General features: G+C 44.7%; 1 protein-coding gene across 4 annotated transcripts in view; it reads left to right on the top strand.

Moving 5' to 3' along the window:
- The window catches only part of grik5 (glutamate receptor, ionotropic, kainate 5), a 475370-nt gene that overhangs the window by 414753 nt on the left and 43162 nt on the right, over positions 1–17455 (top strand). For all 4 annotated transcript variants that reach the window (XM_061915085.1, XM_061915084.1, XM_061915082.1 and 1 more), the window contains one exon: positions 15969–16172. In XM_061915085.1, the coding sequence (XP_061771069.1) occupies positions 15969–16172 (204 nt within the window). The remainder of the gene's footprint in view (positions 1–15968; positions 16173–17455) is intronic.

Below are 17455 nucleotides of genomic sequence, written 5' to 3'. Positions count from 1 at the left end.
TTCCAAATATCCCCTCGTGCCATAATATCACATAATCAGGTTGACCGTCGGCCCCCATTCGTGCAAATGTCTCATTAAAGACAATAAGGCTACTGACAAAGAAGCTCCAATTGGTTTCTTGAGATACTAGGTTTTTCTGTTGTATCTACGCGGTTATGTGGTAGTTGCTAGGTCCTGCCATGCGCGTAACTGCTTACTTACGGAACAAATTACAGTATTGCTTACACTAATGCAGTGGTTCTCAAACTTTTTTTGTCATCCCCCACTTTGGACAAGGGGGAGTTTTCAAGCCCCATCGCCCAAACAGAACGCTAATGCCAAGCTTAACATTTTCAAATTTATCAAACATCAAGTAACATCAAGTTGCATACATTCAAACTCAATAACGTAAAATAACATCAAGTTCAATATTGAATAAAATAACTGTGCAGCTGTGGTATAACTTGCATCAAGTTCAATAATAAATCAAATAACTTGCATCAAGTTCAATAATAAATCAAATAACTTGCATCAAGTTCAATAATAAATCAAATAACTTGCATCAAGTTCAATAATAAATCAAATAACTTGCATCAAGTTCAATAATAAATGTATTAAAACGCCACTTTTTCGTGTTTTGATCAAATTTACCGCGCTCACATCTGTTTGAACCTCATTGAGTTCGGGGCTGAGCTGCCTTGACTCGAGTGCTTCCTGGTGAATGACAGTCCGTCCAATGCGCATTTGGCGCAACCCTCTTTATTAGAACCTGCAGCCTGTTTCTTGACCCTATGCCATCAGAGCAAAAGCCCACACAGTTTTCCCATTTAAGGTTGTGTTCTTTGAGGAAACTGTCCATTATCTTGAACAGCCATCAGCAGTGGCTCTATTTTTTTTTGTATTTGCAAAACAGCAAATCCTCGCACAGTGACTCGCCATTCACAAAGCGGACGTATCACGTATGCGATGAACAGGCAGTCTTTATTGCCGTCAGTAGCTTCGTCCACTTGTAAAGCAAAACGGTTTTCTTTTCATTTTTCTACGAGTTGTTCCTCAAGAACACTTGCAATGTCGCATATACGTCTCGCAACTGTGTCGTTTGACAGTGGGACAGCTTTTAATTTTGCTGCTACCCATTCGCGCGAAAGTTTCTTCCGCTTAGCCCCGCCCCCATTAGTTACTGACTGTTGCGTCTGTCAAACTTTCGCTCCGATCTAGAAATTTGAAGCCTACAAGAAAAATAAGTAATTTACATTAATTTATATAGCGGATTTCACAGACACAATCACAAAGTGATTTACAGTTTGTATAGAAAATGGGGTTGTAAAAAAAAAAATCTAAAAATCTAATAAAAAAAATTGCCGGCAGTAAGTCGAACACGTTTCCAGTGAGGGTTGGACTCCGCCAAGGCTGTCCTTTGTCACCGATTCTCTTCATAACTTTTATGGAGAGAATTTCTAGGCGCAGTCCAGGCGTTGAGGGGTTCCGGTTTGGTGACCGCAGGATTAGGTCTCTGCTTTTTGCAGATGATGTGGTCCTGATGGCTTCATCCAACCGGGATCTTCAGCTCTCACTGGATCGGTTCACAGCCGAGTGTGAAGCGACCGGAATGAGAATCAGCACCTCCAAGTCCGAGTCCATGGTTCTCGCCCGGAAAAGGGTGGAATACCATCTCCGGGTTGGGGAGGAGACCCTGTCCCAAGTGGAGGAGTTCAAGTACCTAGGAGTCTTGTTCACGAGTGGGGGAAGAGTGGATCGTGAGATCGACAGGCGGATCGGTGCGGCGTCTTCAGTAATGCGGACGTTGTACCGATCCGTTGTGGTGAAGAAGGAGCTGAGCCGGAAGGCAAAGCTCTCAATTTACCGGTTGATCTACGTTCCCATCCTCACCTATGGTCATGAGCTTTGGGTCATGACCGAAAGGATAAGATCACGGGTACAAGCGGCCCAAATGAGTTTGGGTCTCTCCCTTAGAGATAGGGTGAGAAGCTCTGCCATCCGGGAGGAACTCAAAGTAAAGCCGCTGCTCCTCCACATGGAGAGGAGCCAGATGAGGTGGTTCGGGCATCTGGTCAGAATGCCACCCGAACGCCTCCCTAGGGAGGTGTTTAGGGGAAGACCCAGGACACGTTGGGAAGACTATGTCTCCCGGCTGGCCTGGGAACGCCTCGGGATCCCCCGGGAAGAGCTAGACGAAGTGGCTGGGGAGAGGGAAGTCTGGATTTCCCTGCTTAGGCTGTTGCCCCCGCGACCCGACCTCGGATAAGCGGAAGAAGATGGATGGAAGATGGATAATAAAAAAAAAGTGAAATATCTTCCCATTCCTCGCGCCCCACCTGTCATGTCTCTATTCCCACACTTTGAGAAACGCTGCACTAATGTAAACCATATCACCTAGGAACTCCAAAATTATCAGCTCAGTTTTGACCAAAATTGAGTTACTGGGTTTTGCCTTTGGACGGGAAAGGTTTTCGGGAGAGGCGCTGAATTTCGGGAGTCTCCCGGAAAATCCGGGGGTGGTGTCAAGTATTCCCTAGGGCAGGGGTCGGGAACCTTTTTGGCTGAGAGAGCCATGAAAGCCAAATATTTAAAAATGTATTTCCGTGAGAGCCATATCATATTTTTTAAAACTGAATACAACTAAATGCGTGCATTTTTAAGTAAGACCAACATTTTTAGAGTATAATAAGTCTCTTATTCTTTTTAAAAACATTGTTATCCTGAAGCTAACCAATAATAAATAAAATGTCATGTCTGTTGATCATGTTTTTGTTTGGCCATGTGCTGTTTGTCCTTTGGACTCTTTAAGTTCCTGTTTTTTTCCACTCCCTTGTCTGGTTTCCTTGGTTACTCATTTTGTCCACCTGTCTCTGGTGGACAAAATGCCCGCTCACCTGCTTCCCGAGCACTAATCAGAGGCAGTATTTAAGCTCGTCTTTGCCAGTCAGTCGCCCTGTGCTGACTTGTTTCATGCCTTGCCATAGTTTGGTGCTTCATGCCATGCCAAGTAAGTTTGTTTGATTTATGTTCTTAGTCTGTTTATGCGTTAGCTTTGTTTTTTAGCCCAAGTTGTGTCCTCCGCTGTGAGCGATTTTTGTTTTTATATTTTTTTTTAGTTAAAATTAAATCATCTTTTTACCTAAATGCAATGTCCCGAGTAGTCCGTCTGCCCTCCTGGGAGAACGCCCCCGCAGCAAGCTGCGGTCCCCATACCCCCCCCCCCATCGTGACATAAAATACTTCTTACCATTAATGCGACTTCTTGAACAGGTGCGGTAGAAAACGGATGGATGGATTTAAATGCCTGATAATTTTTGGAATTTTGCACGTTATTTTTAGCACTGTGATTACCAGCGAAATTATTCATAATTATCGCGTTAAGCAATGTCAGCTAAGATTTATCTGAAAGCCAGATGCAGTCATCAAAAGAGCCACATCTGGCTCTAGAGCCATAGGTTCCCTACCCCTGTACTAGGATAATTCCTGAAGATCCCTTATCTGCTTATTGTTTTCATAGTGTTTTAGTGAGATTGTAAAGTCATACCTGAAAGTCGGATGGCTGCGGTGAACGCCAGTGTCTCTCAGAGAAGCCGACGAGCCCAGATCACAGCTGCCTTTTTGAGCTATAGGAAGAGGCCGCGTAATCCACTGAAGTCTCCGGTAAGAGTCGACTTAATGTCACAATTTTCCCATCCAAAAACTTGCCGGTTGACGTAGAGAAACATGTTCGCCTGACCGCTCTGTGTTAAAGCTTTACAACAAACAAAGAAACGCCGGCTGTGTCTCGGTGCTAAAGGCGATCCACCGCTTTCCACCAACAGCATTTTTCTTTATCTGAGAGCCAGATGCAGTCATCAAAAGAGCCACATCTGGCTCTAGAGCCATAGGTTCCCTACCCCTGTACTAGGATAATTCCTGAAGATCCCTTATCTGCTTATTGTTTTCATAGTGTTTTAGTGAGATTGTAAAGTCATACCTGAAAGTCGGATGGCTGCGGTGAACGCCAGTGTCTCTCAGAGAAGCCGACGAGCCCAGATCACAGCTGCCTTTTTGAGCTATAGGAAGAGGCCGCGTAATCCACTGAAGTCTCCGGTAAGAGTCGACTTAATGTCACAATTTTCCCATCCAAAAACTTGCCGGTTGACGTAGAGAAACATGTTCGCCTGACCGCTCTGTGTTAAAGCTTTACAACAAACAAAGAAACGCCGGCTGTGTCTCGGTGCTAAAGGCGATCCACCGCTTTCCACCAACAGCATTTTTCTTTATCTGAGAGCCAGATGCAGTCATCAAAAGAGCCACATCTGGCTCTAGAGCCATAGGTTCCCTACCCCTGTACTAGGATAATTCCTGAAGATCCCTTATCTGCTTATTGTTTTCATAGTGTTTTAGTGAGATTGTAAAGTCATACCTGAAAGTCGGATGGCTTCGGTGAACGCCAGTGTCTCTCAGAGAAGCCGACGAGCCCAGATCACAGCTGCCTTTTTGAGCTTTAGGAAGAGGCCGCGTAATCCACTGAAGTCTCCGGTAAGAGCCGACTTAATGTCCCAATTTTCCCATCCAAAAACTTGCCGGTTGACGTAGAGAAACATGTTCGCCTGACCACTCTGTGTTAAAGCTTTACAACAAACAAAGAAACGCCGGCTGTGTCTCGGTGCTAAAGGCAGCTGCGATCCACCGCTTTCCACCAACAGCATTCTTCTTTATCTGAGAGCCAGATGCAGTCATCAAAAGAGCCACATCTGGCTCTAGAGCCATAGGTTCCCTACCCCTGTACTAGGATAATTCCTGAAGATCCCTTATCTGCTTATTGTTTTCATAGTGTTTTAGTGAGATTGTAAAGTCATACCTGAAAGTCGGATGGCTGCGGTGAACGCCAGTGTCTCTCAGAGAAGCCGAGGAGCCCAGATCACAGCTGCCTTTTTGAGCTATAGGAAGAGGCCGCGCAATCCACTGAAGTCTCCGGTAAGAGCCGACTTAATGTCACAATTTTCCCATCCAAAAACTTGCCGGTTGACGTAGAGAAACATGTTCGCCTGACCGCTCTGTGTTAAAGCTTTACAACAAACAAAGAAACGCCGGCTGTGTCTCGGTGCTCAAGGCGATCCACCGCTTTCCACCAACAGCATTCTTCTTTATCTGAGAGCCAGATGCAGTCATCAAAAGAGCCACATCTGGCTCTAGAGCCATAGGTTCCCTACCCCTGTACTAGGATAATTCCTGAAGATCCCTTATCTGCTTATTGTTTTCATAGTGTTTTAGTGAGATTGTAAAGTCATACCTGAAAGTCGGATGGCTGCGGTGAACGCCAGTGTCTTTCAGAGAAGCCGACGAGCCCAGATCACAGCTGCCTTTTTGAGCTATAGGAAGAGGCCGCGTAAACCACTGAAGTCTCCGGTAAGAGCCGACTTAATGTCACAATTTTCCCATCCAAAAACTTGCCGGTTGACGTAGAGAAACATGTTCGCCTGACCGCTCTGTATTAAAGCTTTACAACAAACAAAGAAACGCCGGCTGTGTCTCGGTGCTAAAGGCGATCCACCGCTTTCCACCAACAGCATTCTTCTTTATCTGAGAGCCAGATGCAGTCATCAAAAGAGCCACATCTGGCTCTAGAGCCATAGGTTCCCTACCCCTGTACTAGGATAATTCCTGAAGATCCCTTATCTGCTTATTGTTTTCATAGTGTTTTAGTGAGATTGTAAAGTCATACCTGAAAGTCGGATGGCTGCGGTGAACGCCAGTGTCTCTCAAAGAAGCCGACGAGCCCAGATCACAGCTGCCTTTTTGAGCTATAGGAAGAGGCCGCGTAATCCACTGAAGTCTCCGGTAAGAGCCGACTTAATGTCACAATTTTCCCATCCAAAAACTTGCCGGTTGACGTAGGGAAACATGTTCGCCTGACCGCTCTGTGTTAAAGCTTTACAACAAACAAAGAAACGCCGGCTGTGTCTTGGTGCTAAAGGCGATCCACCGCTTTCCACCAACAGCATTCTTCTTTATCTGAGAGCCAGATGCAGTCATCAAAAGAGCCACATCTGGCTCTCGAGCCATAGGTTCTCTACCCCTGTACTAGGATAATTCCTGAAGATCCCTTATCTGCTTATTGTTTTCATAGTGTTTTAGTGAGATTGTAAAGTCATACCTGAAAGTCGGATGGCTGCGGTGAACGCCAGTGTCTCTCAGAGAACCCGACGAGCCCAGATCACAGCTGCCTTTTTGAGCTATAGGAAGAGGCCGCGTAATCCACTGAAGTCTCCGGTAAGAGCCGACTTAATGTCACAATTTTCCCATCCAAAAACTTGCCGGTTGACGTAGAGAAACATGTTCGCCTGACCGCTCTGTGTTAAAGCTTTACAACAAACAAAGAAACGCCGGCTGTGTCTCGGTGCTTAAGGCGATCCACCGCTTTCCACCAACAGCATTCTTCTTTATCTGAGAGCCAGATGCAGTCATCAAAAGAGCCACATCTGGCTCTAGAGCCATAGGTTCCCTACCCCTGTACTAGGATAATTCCTGAAGATCCCTTATCTGCTTATTGTTTTCATAGTGTTTTAGTGAGATTGTAAAGTCATACCTGAAAGTCGGATGGCTGCGGTGAACGCCAGTGTCTCTCAGAGAAGCCGACGAGTCCAGATCACAGCTGCCTTTTTGAGCTATAGGAAGAGGTCGCGTAATCCACTGAAGTCTCCGGTAAGAGCCGACTTAATGTCACAATTTTCCCATCCAAAAACTTGCCGGTTGACGTAGAGAAACATGTTCGCCTGACCGCTCTGTGTTAAAGCTTTACAACAAACAAAGAAACGCCGGCTGTGTCTCGGTTGCTAAAGGCGATCCACCGCTTTCCACCAACAGCATTCTTCTTTATCTGAGAGCCAGATGCAGTCATCAAAAGAGCCTAGGTTCCCTACCCCTGCCCTAGGTTCTATCGAACCCAGGTTAAGAACCACTGGTTTAGGGGGTTATCCATCCGGCTTAGTGTAGACATAAACGTAGTGTTGCCAATCAACATATCCCCAGGTGCATGTCTTTGGAGGTAAGAGGAAGCCGGAGTACCCGGAGGGAACCCAGGAGAACATGCAAACTCCACACAAAAAGATAAATATGCTTTCATGAGATAGTTATCGGCCAAAAAGCAAGAAGAGCTGATGTGGAACAGTCAATACTGTACTTCCTCAGCACACCCACAGAGCGAGACACCCACCTGGTGTCAAATATACAGGATATGAAATGTCAAGCAGCTCACAAACACACACACTTTTATTTTGGCTTCAGCACTGACAAAACTACTAGACGGTGGGACAAGCGAGTCGAAGCATTTTCATCTTCGTAGCCAAACGGCATGTCGTTCGTAGTGGGCGTGCATTCAGGGGGGGGGGGGAAAAAATGTCTCGCTGCTTTTGCGTTAAATGAAACGCTCCCTGGAAAGTGTTTCGACTTGGGCTGGCGATGCATAGTGCTTTGAGAGGGTGTTTTGTAATCTGCTTGCAAAGCACTGTGATCACTGCAGATCTCTTTCAACACGCTTCCTGGGAAGCCCTGTTTTGACACTTATTTTTGTGACGTTGCCAGTTTGCCATTTGTTGTGTGCGCGCTTTTTTTTTTTTTGCGCTCAGTCAGTTGCATTCCCGGCGCGTGTTGGGGTGAAGAAAAGAACAAAAACACACATCTTTTAATGAGAATGCTTCATTTTGTCGGCCATGCTGGATGGAAGTGAGTAAGAGGACGCGGTCTTTTTACGAGCTGCTTGGAATGCAAATGTGTCTTTTTATCTTCTCACAAACGTATGTAACCTTTTGTCAGACTGATGGGCTCGCGTGACAGTAGGTGCCAAGGTGGGGACGGCCTGGCACGGATGGGAGAGTGCATAATTTGACAACAAATGGAAATTGTTTTTTGGACATTAAACTTTTAATAATTATTAAAAATAGATAAACATGATATATACAGTATATACATGTATATATATACATGTATATACATACAGAATATATATAAATATATATATAATGTATACTAATGCATATATATAATGGGTATATATATATATATATATATATTTATATATACATATATATGCATATATATTTTTATATATATGCATATATATGTATATATATGCATATATATGTATATGCATATATGCGTATATATGTATATATATGCATATATATACATATATATACATACATACATATATGCATATGTATGTATATATATATATGTATATATAGGAATATGTGTATATATGCATATATATGCACATATATATGTATGTACTGTATATATATATATATATGAATACATGTATTTATGTATATATATATATATATATATATATACATACACACGTGTGTGTATATGTGTGTGTGTGTATGCGTGTGTGCGTGTATACGTGTGTGTTTGTGTGTATATGTATGTAAAAAAATAGATAAACATGATATATACTGTATATATATAGATGTGTATATATACATATATTTAAAATGTGTGTATATATGCATATGTATGCATATACATGTATATATATGTGCATATATATATATGAATATATGTATGTATATCTGTATATATTTGTGTATTTATGTATATATATATATATATATATATATATATATATATATATACACACACGTGTGTGTATATATGTGTGTGTGTGTGTATATACGTGTGTGCGTGTATATATATATATGTGTGTATGCATGTGTGTATACATATGCGTATATGTATGTGTGTATATATATGCGTATATGTAGGTATTTATACATATGTGTATATGTATGTAAATATATACATATGTATATATATGCATACATATATGTATGGGTATATATATATATATATATATATATATATATATATACTCACACATATATATATATGTATGTATGTATTTATACGTATGTATATTTGTGCATACGTGTGTGTATATGTATTTTTACATTTACATGTAACTTTTTTTATGTGTAGTTTTTGAACATATTTCTATATATATATATTTGATATTATGGAAAATATATATTTTAAAATATCTCTTGGCACCATGTTTCAAGTATTTTGTCATATTTTTGTCTCTCGAGTGATACTTATTGACCATACACAAATAGAAAAAAAACAAAACAGTATGAGACTCCAATGTGAGCTTGGCCAACTGTGTTGTGAGTGATTTTTAAGCACAGCTAGTTTAACCACAAACACTGCGTACTATTAGCCCGGATTTTAGTTTTCCCTTTTTGGGTGAAATCCGCAAAACAAAAAGAAGTATTCAGCAGAGACTGGCAATGTGTTGAGTTCTTCTTCTTCTCGCCGGAGGATTACTAAAAAGTGTTCCCACGTGGAAGTCGACAACAGGGATAAGCCATTGAACTTCCAGTCATTGAAAACAAAGTCTTTCTTTCTGGAGAGAGAAAAACAAGTCCACAGTAGTCTGATGTGATGCACCGACAACAAAGCACAGAAGCCGCCTGAAGCCTGTTTAATGATAAGTCCACTGTGAAGAAATACCACCGCCATAGGGAGGCTTTGTCGCATTGCAATGATGTCTCCTGGTCTGCAGCATCCCTGTGTGATGCCTCACCGTAGCAATGGGTTACCTTTTCTGAAGATGTCGATACCCACCCCTTTTGTAGCGGCGGGAGATTGCTTGTGGATGTAAACAACACGGCGAGTCGCAGGGTTGTGATGTTTCAAGAAAAGCTTGCACTCTAAATAAAAGCATTAAGTGTTATTTTCCTGAAGGCTGAGTCAAACATGCAGCGTCTCACAAAGCAGTGACATTTCTGCAAGCATTTTTATTACGGTGTACAGCAACTTCTCAAAGCCAATAGCAGTCAAGGTGCAGCAGTACTTTGCCACTGGAATAAGTCAACACGTCCATTATTGTCCAAATGGCTGACAATACAAGTACAGTAAGTAGCATGATGATTGTGTCGGCTGTCAAAGGGGTGGTGGCAGTTAAAGTGTTGTTGGCGCTAGGGAGCTGCGGTTCATTGACGAAAACGTGACAGGTGAGAAAATAACAAAGATTGCATTGCTTGATGACAGACATCAATGTCCTTTCAAATAACTTGCAGCAAACTCGGGCTGTCCCGATACCAGGCGTGCCCAAACTAGTTCTGCAGGCGAGCTACTTTTTAATTGACCTCATTCATATATATCAGTGGTTCTTAACCTGGGTTCGATCAAACCCTAGGGCAGGGGTAGGGAACCTGTGGCTCTAGAGCCAGATGTGGCTCTTTTGATGACTGCATCCGGCTCTCAGATAAATCTTAGCTGACATTGCTTAACGCGATAATTATGAATAACTTCGCTGGTAATCACAGTGCTAAAAATAACGTGCAAAATTCCAAAAATTATCAGGCTTTTAAATCCATCCATCCGTTTTCTACCGCACCTGTTCAAGAAGTATTTTATGTCACGATGGGGGGGTTGCAGCTTGCTGCGGGGTCGTTCTCCCAGGAAGGCAGACGGACTACTCGGGACATTGCATTTCGGTAAAAACATGATTTAATTTGAACTAAAAAACTATACAAACAAAAATCGCTCACAGCGGAGGCACAACTTGGGCTACAAAAACAAAGCTAACGTGTAAACAGACTAAGAACATAAATCAAACAAAACTTACTTGGCATGGCATGAAGCACGAAGCTATGGCAAGGCATGAAACAAGTCAGCACAGGGCGACTGACTGGCAAAGACGAGCTTAAATACTGCCTCTGATTAGTGCTCGGGAAGTAGGTGAGCGGGCATTTTGTCCACCAGAGACAGGTGGACAAAATGAGTAACCAAGGAAACCAGACAAGGGAGTGGAAAAAAACAGGAACTTAGAGTCCAAAGGACAAACAGCACATGGCCAAACAAAAACATGATCAACAGACCTGGCAATTTATTTATTATTGGTTAGCTTCAGGATGACAATGTTATTAAAAAGAATAAGAGACTTATTATACTCTAAAAATGTTGGTCTTACTTAAAAATGCACGCATTTAGTTGTATTCAGTGTTGAAAAATATGATATGGCTCTCACGGAAATACATTTTGAAATATTTGGCTTCATGGCTCTCTCAGCCAAAAAGGTTCCCGACCCCTGACCTAGGAGTTCGGTGAGTCGGCCTCAGGGGTTCGGCAGAGGTCAAAACACACCCGACTCATCGTCTCAATAAAAACTTCTACCTATCAGCGTATTACGGATACGGCAACATCAGAAGTCAGACTGATTTGCAGGTATGTCATTTGTTGTGAGTTCATGCACTGTTCAATCCAATCCAATCCACTTTATTTATATAGCACGTTTAAACAATGTTTCCAAAGTGCTGCACAGCCATGTTAAAAACAATATTAAAAAACAATATTATGCTCCACCAATGACTGAATTAAAACAAAAAATAAATAAATATAAAACCAATATTAGGGCTTCACGGTGGAAGAGGGGTTAGTGCGTCTGCCTCACAATACGAAGGTCCTGCAGTCCTGGGTTCAAATCCAGGCTCGGGATCTTTCTGTGTGGAGTTTGCATGTTCTCCTGGGTTCCCTCCGGGTACTCCGGCTTCCTCCCACCTCCAAAGACATGCACCTGGGGATAGGTTGATTGGCAACACTAAATTGGCCCTAGTGTGTGAATGTTGTCTGTCTATCTGTGTTGGCCCTGTGATGAGGTGGTACTTGTCCAGGGTGTACCCCGCCATCCGCCCGATTGTAGCTGAGATAGGCGCCAGGGCCCCCCGTGACCCCAAAAGGGAATAAACGGTAGAAAATGGATGGATGTTGTCTGTCTATCTGTGTTGGCCCTGCGATGAGGTGGCGACTTGTCCAGGGTGTACCCCGCCTTCCGCCCGATTGTAGCTGAGATAGGCGCCAGCGCCCCCCGGGACCCCAAAAGGGAATAAGCGGTAGAAAATGGATGGATGTTGTCTAACTGTGTTGGCCCTGCGATGAGGTGGTACTTGTCCAGGGTGTACCCCGCCTTCCGCCCGATTGTAGCTGAGATAGGCGCCAGCGCCCCCCGCGACCCCAAAAGGGAATAAACGGTAGAAAATGGATGGATGTTGTCTGTCTATCTGTGTTGGCCCTGCGATGAGGTGGCGACTTGTCCAGGGTGTACCCCGCCTTCCGCCCGATTGTAGCTGAGATAGGCGCCAGGGCCCCCCGTGACCCCAAAAGGGAATAAGCGGTAGAAAATGGATGGATGTTGTCTGTCTATTTGTGTTGGCCCTGCGATGAGGTGGCGTCTTGTCCAGGGTGTACCCCGCCTTCCGCCCGATTGTAGCTGAGATAGGCGCCAACGCCCCCCGGGACCCCAAAAGGGAATAAGCGGTAGAAAATGGATGGATGTTGTCTGTCTAACTGTGTTGGCCCTGCGATGAGGTGGTACTTGTCCAGGGTGTACCCCGCCTTCCGCCCGATTGTAGCTGAGATAGGCGCCAGCGCCCCCCGCGACCCCAAAAGGGAATAAACGGTAGAAAATGGATGGATGTTGTCTGTCTATCTGTGTTGGCCCTGCGATGAGGTGGCGACTTGTCCAGGGTGTACCCCGCCTTCCGCCCGATTGTAGCTGAGATAGGCGCCAGCGCCCCCCGCGACCCCAAAAGGGAATAAACGGTAGAAAATGGATGGATGTTGTCTGTCTATCTGTGTTGGCCCTGCGATGAGGTGGCGACTTGTCCAGGGTGTACCCCGCCTTCCGCCCGATTTTAGCTGACATAGGTGCCAGCGCCCCCCCGTAACCCCAAAAGGGAATAAGCGGTAGAAAATGGATGGATGCTGTCTGTCTATCTGTGTTGGCCCTGTGATGAGGTGGTACTTGTCCAGGGTGTACCCCGCCTTCCGCCCGATTGTAGCTGAGATAGGCGCCAGCGCCCCCCGCGTGACCCCAAAAGGGAATAAGCGGTAGAAAATGGATGGATGTTGTCTGTCTATCTGTGTTGGCCCTGTGATGAGGTGGTACTTGTCCAGGGTGTACCCCGCCTTCCGTCCGATTGTAGCTGAGATAGGCGCCAGGGCCCCCCTTGACCCCAAAAGGGAATAAACGGTAGAAAATGGATGGATGTTGTCTGTCTATCTGTGTTGGCCCTGCGATGAGTTGGCAACTTGTCCAGGGTGTACACCGCCTTCCGCCCGATTTTAGCTGAGATAGGCGCCAGCGCCCCCCGCGACCCCAAAAGGGAATAAGCGGTAGAAAATGGATGGATGTTGTCTGTCTATCTGTGTTGGCCCTGCGATGAGTTGGCGACTTGTCCAGGGTGTACCCCGCCTTCCGCCCGATTGTAGCTGAGATAGGCGCCAGGGCCCCCCGTGACCCCAAAATGGAATAAGCGGTAGAAAATGGATGGATGTTGTCTGTCTATCTGTGTTGGCCCTGTGATGAGGTGGTACTTGTCCAGGGTGTACCCCGCCTTCCGCCCGATTGTAGCTGAGATAGGCGCCAGCGCCCCCCCCCGTGTCCCAAAAGGGAATAAGCGGTAGAAAAATGGATGGATGTTGTCTGTCTATCTGTGTTGGCCCTGCGATGAGTTGGCGACTTGTCCAGGGTGTACCCCACCTTCCGCCCGATTGTAGCTGAGATAGGCGCCAGGGCCCCCCGTGACCCCAAAAGGGAATAAGCGGTAGAAAATGGATGGATGTTGTCTGTCTATGTGTGTTGGCCCTGCGATGAGTTGGCAACTTGTCCAGGGTGTACCCCGCCTTCCGCCCGATTTTAGCTGAGATAGGCGCCAGGGCCCCCCGTGACCCCAAAAGGGAATAAGCGGTAGAAAATGGATGGATGTTGTCTGTCTATCTGTGTTGGCCCTGTGATGAGGTGGTACTTGTCCAGGGTGTACCCCGCCTTCCGCCCGATTGTAGCTGAGATAGGCGCCAGCGCCCCCCGCGTGACCCCAAAAGGGAATAAGCGGTAGAAAATGGATGGATGTTGTCTGTCTATCTGTGTTGGCCCTGTGATGAGGTGGTACTTGTCCAGGGTGTACCCCGCCTTCCGCCCGATTGTAGCTGAGATAGGCGCCAGCGCCCCCCGCGTGACCCCAAAAGGGAATACGCAGTAGAAATTGGATGGTTGGAAAACCAATATTAAAAAAAATATATAAAAACATATATGATTAAAAACTATTTTAAAGGGTAAAATCAATTAAAACAGTAAAGTAGAAATCAAAGTGTATAAAAAACACAGAGGACCACACAACTCACGTAGTGTTAAAAGCCGAAGAATAAAAGTGGGTCTTAAGAGGAGACTTAAAACACTCCACTGTTGAAGCAGTTCAAACATGGAGGGGCGGAGTGTTCCAGAGAGAAGGACCTGTCTCCTCTAGTTTTAAGTCTGGTCTTGGGCACCACGAGCTGGAACTGGCTCTCGGACCTCAGAGCGCGCGCAGGAATGTAAATTTGGATGAGGTCCGAGATATATTCAGGTGCCAGTCCATGTAAAGATTTAAAAACAAACAGCAATGTTTTTAAAATCCATTCTAAAATGAACAGAGAGCCAGTGCAAACTCTGAAGAATTGGGGTTCTATGCTGGCCTTTCCTGGCCCCTGTTAAAAGTCCTGCTGCTGCGTTCTGGACTAACTGCAACCGGGAGAGAGCTTTTTGGCTAATGCCAGCATAAAGTGCATTGCAGTAGTCCAGGCCACTTGAAATAAAAGCATGCACCACTTGTTCAAAAAGGTTAAAAGATAAAAACGGTTTAACCTTTACTAAAAGACGAAGGTGATAAAAACACGATTTTAAAACGCCATTGACTTGTTTGTCTAGTTTAAAATCTCTGTCTATAGTGACGCCAAGGCTGGTGACTTTGGGACACACATCATTGTGCAATGGTCCCAAGTCAGTGAGGCCCGGACCAAAAACTAAAATTTCCGTTTTTCCTTCATTCATTATTAAAAAATTCTGGGCTAACCAGAAATAGCCAATTTGCTAAATTTACCTTTAACTGTATGTTATTATTAATAATTAATGATATTTATTTTTGTGGAAACACTGATCATCTTAATGATTTTTCACAATAAATATATATTTTTGATGTCATGTTTTAAATAGGTTAAAATCCAATCTGCAATTTTCTAGCTGTAAATATACTCCTCCCCTCTTAACCACACCATCCAGCCATCCATTTTCTACCGCTTATTCCCTTTTGGGGTCGCGGGGGGTGCTGGCGCCTATCTCAGCTACAATCGGGCGGAAGGCGGGGTACACCCTGGACAAGTCGCCACCTCATCGCAGGGCCAACACAGATAGACAGACAACATTCACACACTAGGGCCAATTTAGTGTTGCCAATCAACCTATCCCCAGGTGCATGTCTTTGGAAGTGGGAGGAAGCCGGAGTACCCGGAGGGAACCCACGCAGTCACGGGGAGAACATGCAAACTACACACAGAAAGATCCCGAGCCTGGATTTGAACCCAGGACTGCAGGAACTTCGTATTGTGAGGCAGACGCACTAACCCCTCTTCCACCGTGAAGCCTCTTAACCACACCCCCAACAATATTCCCTGGCCCACCCCCGACCACACCCCCACCCCCCACCTCCCGAAATCGGAGGTCTCAAGGTTGGCGAGTATGTTCCGACCTGAGAATCGGGACGTCGTGAGTTCAAACCCCGGCAGAGTCATAACCAAAAACTATAAAAATGGGACCCATTACTTCCCTGCTTGGCACTAAGCCTCAAGGGTTGGAATTGGGGGTTAAATCACCAAAAAATGATTCCCGGGCGCTGCCCCCGCTGCTGCTCACTGCTCCCCTCACCTCCCAGGGGGTGATGAAGGGTGATGGGTCAAATGCAGAGAATAATTTCGCCTCACCTCATGTGTGTGTGTGTGTGTGTGTGTGTGACAATCATTGGTACTTTAACTTTATAGTGGCACTCTCCATCATTTTCAGCAGACCGCATTGCAAAATGATTAACAGACCTTCTTCCTCTCACGTGAGATCCAGCCAGGAATTGGTGTCCTACGAAATCCCTTCTCTACTGTATACAGTATATGTCGTGTCTCGTGTTGTGCAGGAAAACCCGTACGTGATGCGCAAAGACAACTACCAGGATTTCCACGGCAACGAGCAGTACGAGGGCTTCTGCGTGGACATGTTGAGGGAGCTGGCCGACATCCTCAAGTTCTCCTTCAGGATCAAGCTGGTGGACGACGGCCTCTACGGCGCACCCGAGCCCAACGGCTCCTGGACGGGCATGGTGGGGGAACTCATCAACAGGGTAAATACTAGACTTTAAGTTGATTACCTAGAGCAGGGGTAGGGAACCTATGGCTCTAGAGCCAGATGTGGCTCTTTTGATGACTGCATCTGGCTCTCGGATAAATCTGAGCTGACATTGCTTAACACGATAAATAATGAATAATTCCACTTGTAATCACAGTGTTAAAAATGACGTTCAAAATATAAAACATTCTCATGCTTTTTTCTGTTCAAGAAGTTGCGTTAATGGTAAGAAGTAATTGATTTATTAATGGTTAGTGTGGGGCTTCTTCAGACCACCAAGAGCCTGTTTTAGGGTTACAAAATTGTTTTATTTTATTTTTCTCTCAGTTGCTTTCCAGCAATTGTCTTTTTCTCTTTCGTCCTCACTCGCGCTCTGGCTCCAGCCCCAACAGAGCGACAGGTGATTAGATAACAAGGCCCAGGTGGGCCATCTACGCACCTGTCGCTGATTTCGAGGCCGGTCCTGGCAACATCCTGCTTTGCTGCAGGCCCGCAGGCCACCCCCCTCCACAATTAGCTTCAGAATAACAATATTATAAAGAATAATAGACCTATTATACTCTGGAAATGTTGGTCTTGCTTAAAAATGCATGTGTTTAGTTGTGTTCAGTGTTAAAAAAAATATGATATGGCTCTTAGGGAAATACATTTTGAAATATTTGGCTTTCACGGCTCTCTCAGCCAAAAAGGTTCCCGACCCCTGACCTAGAGAGACATAAAATGAATAGAAATCATGTGTTCTAGAGCAGGGGTCCCCAACCTTTTTTTCACCAGGGACCGGTTTAATGTTTGCATTATTTTCACGGACCGGCTTTCCACATGTGGCAGATAAAATCTGCAAAAAAAACTTAGCCTGAAAAATCATCTCACCATGGCGCTGAAGTAGTGGGAGCCCTGGGCGTGTTTCTTTGCAAAAGAGATACCATACCATACCATACCAACTTTATTTATAAAGCCCTTTAAAAACAACCACATTTGAAGAACTAAGGGCTGTACACCAGAAATAAAGGCAGACGACAGAGTAACAAAATAACATTTAAAACAGAAGTAAAAAACACATTGAAATAGCAAATAAAAATTACCCTAAGAACAATTTGTTGGATAAAAAGCAGTTAAACAGTTAAAAACAGTTTAAAGTCTCATGCTGGGTTATAAGCCAGTGAATAAAAATGGGTTTTAAGAAGGGTCTTAAAAAAGAGCCAATGAAGGGGCCTATCTCACATGCAGTTGATTATTGAATATTATCCAAATCAGGAGTAAGATGACTGAATCAGTGTT

Source organism: Nerophis ophidion, linkage group LG11 (genome assembly GCF_033978795.1).
Source record: "Nerophis ophidion isolate RoL-2023_Sa linkage group LG11, RoL_Noph_v1.0, whole genome shotgun sequence".
Taxonomy (NCBI): Eukaryota; Metazoa; Chordata; class Actinopteri; order Syngnathiformes; family Syngnathidae; genus Nerophis; species Nerophis ophidion.
The sequence above is the reverse complement of the archived record's forward strand: the minus strand, read 5'-3'. Positions and strand labels throughout refer to the sequence as shown.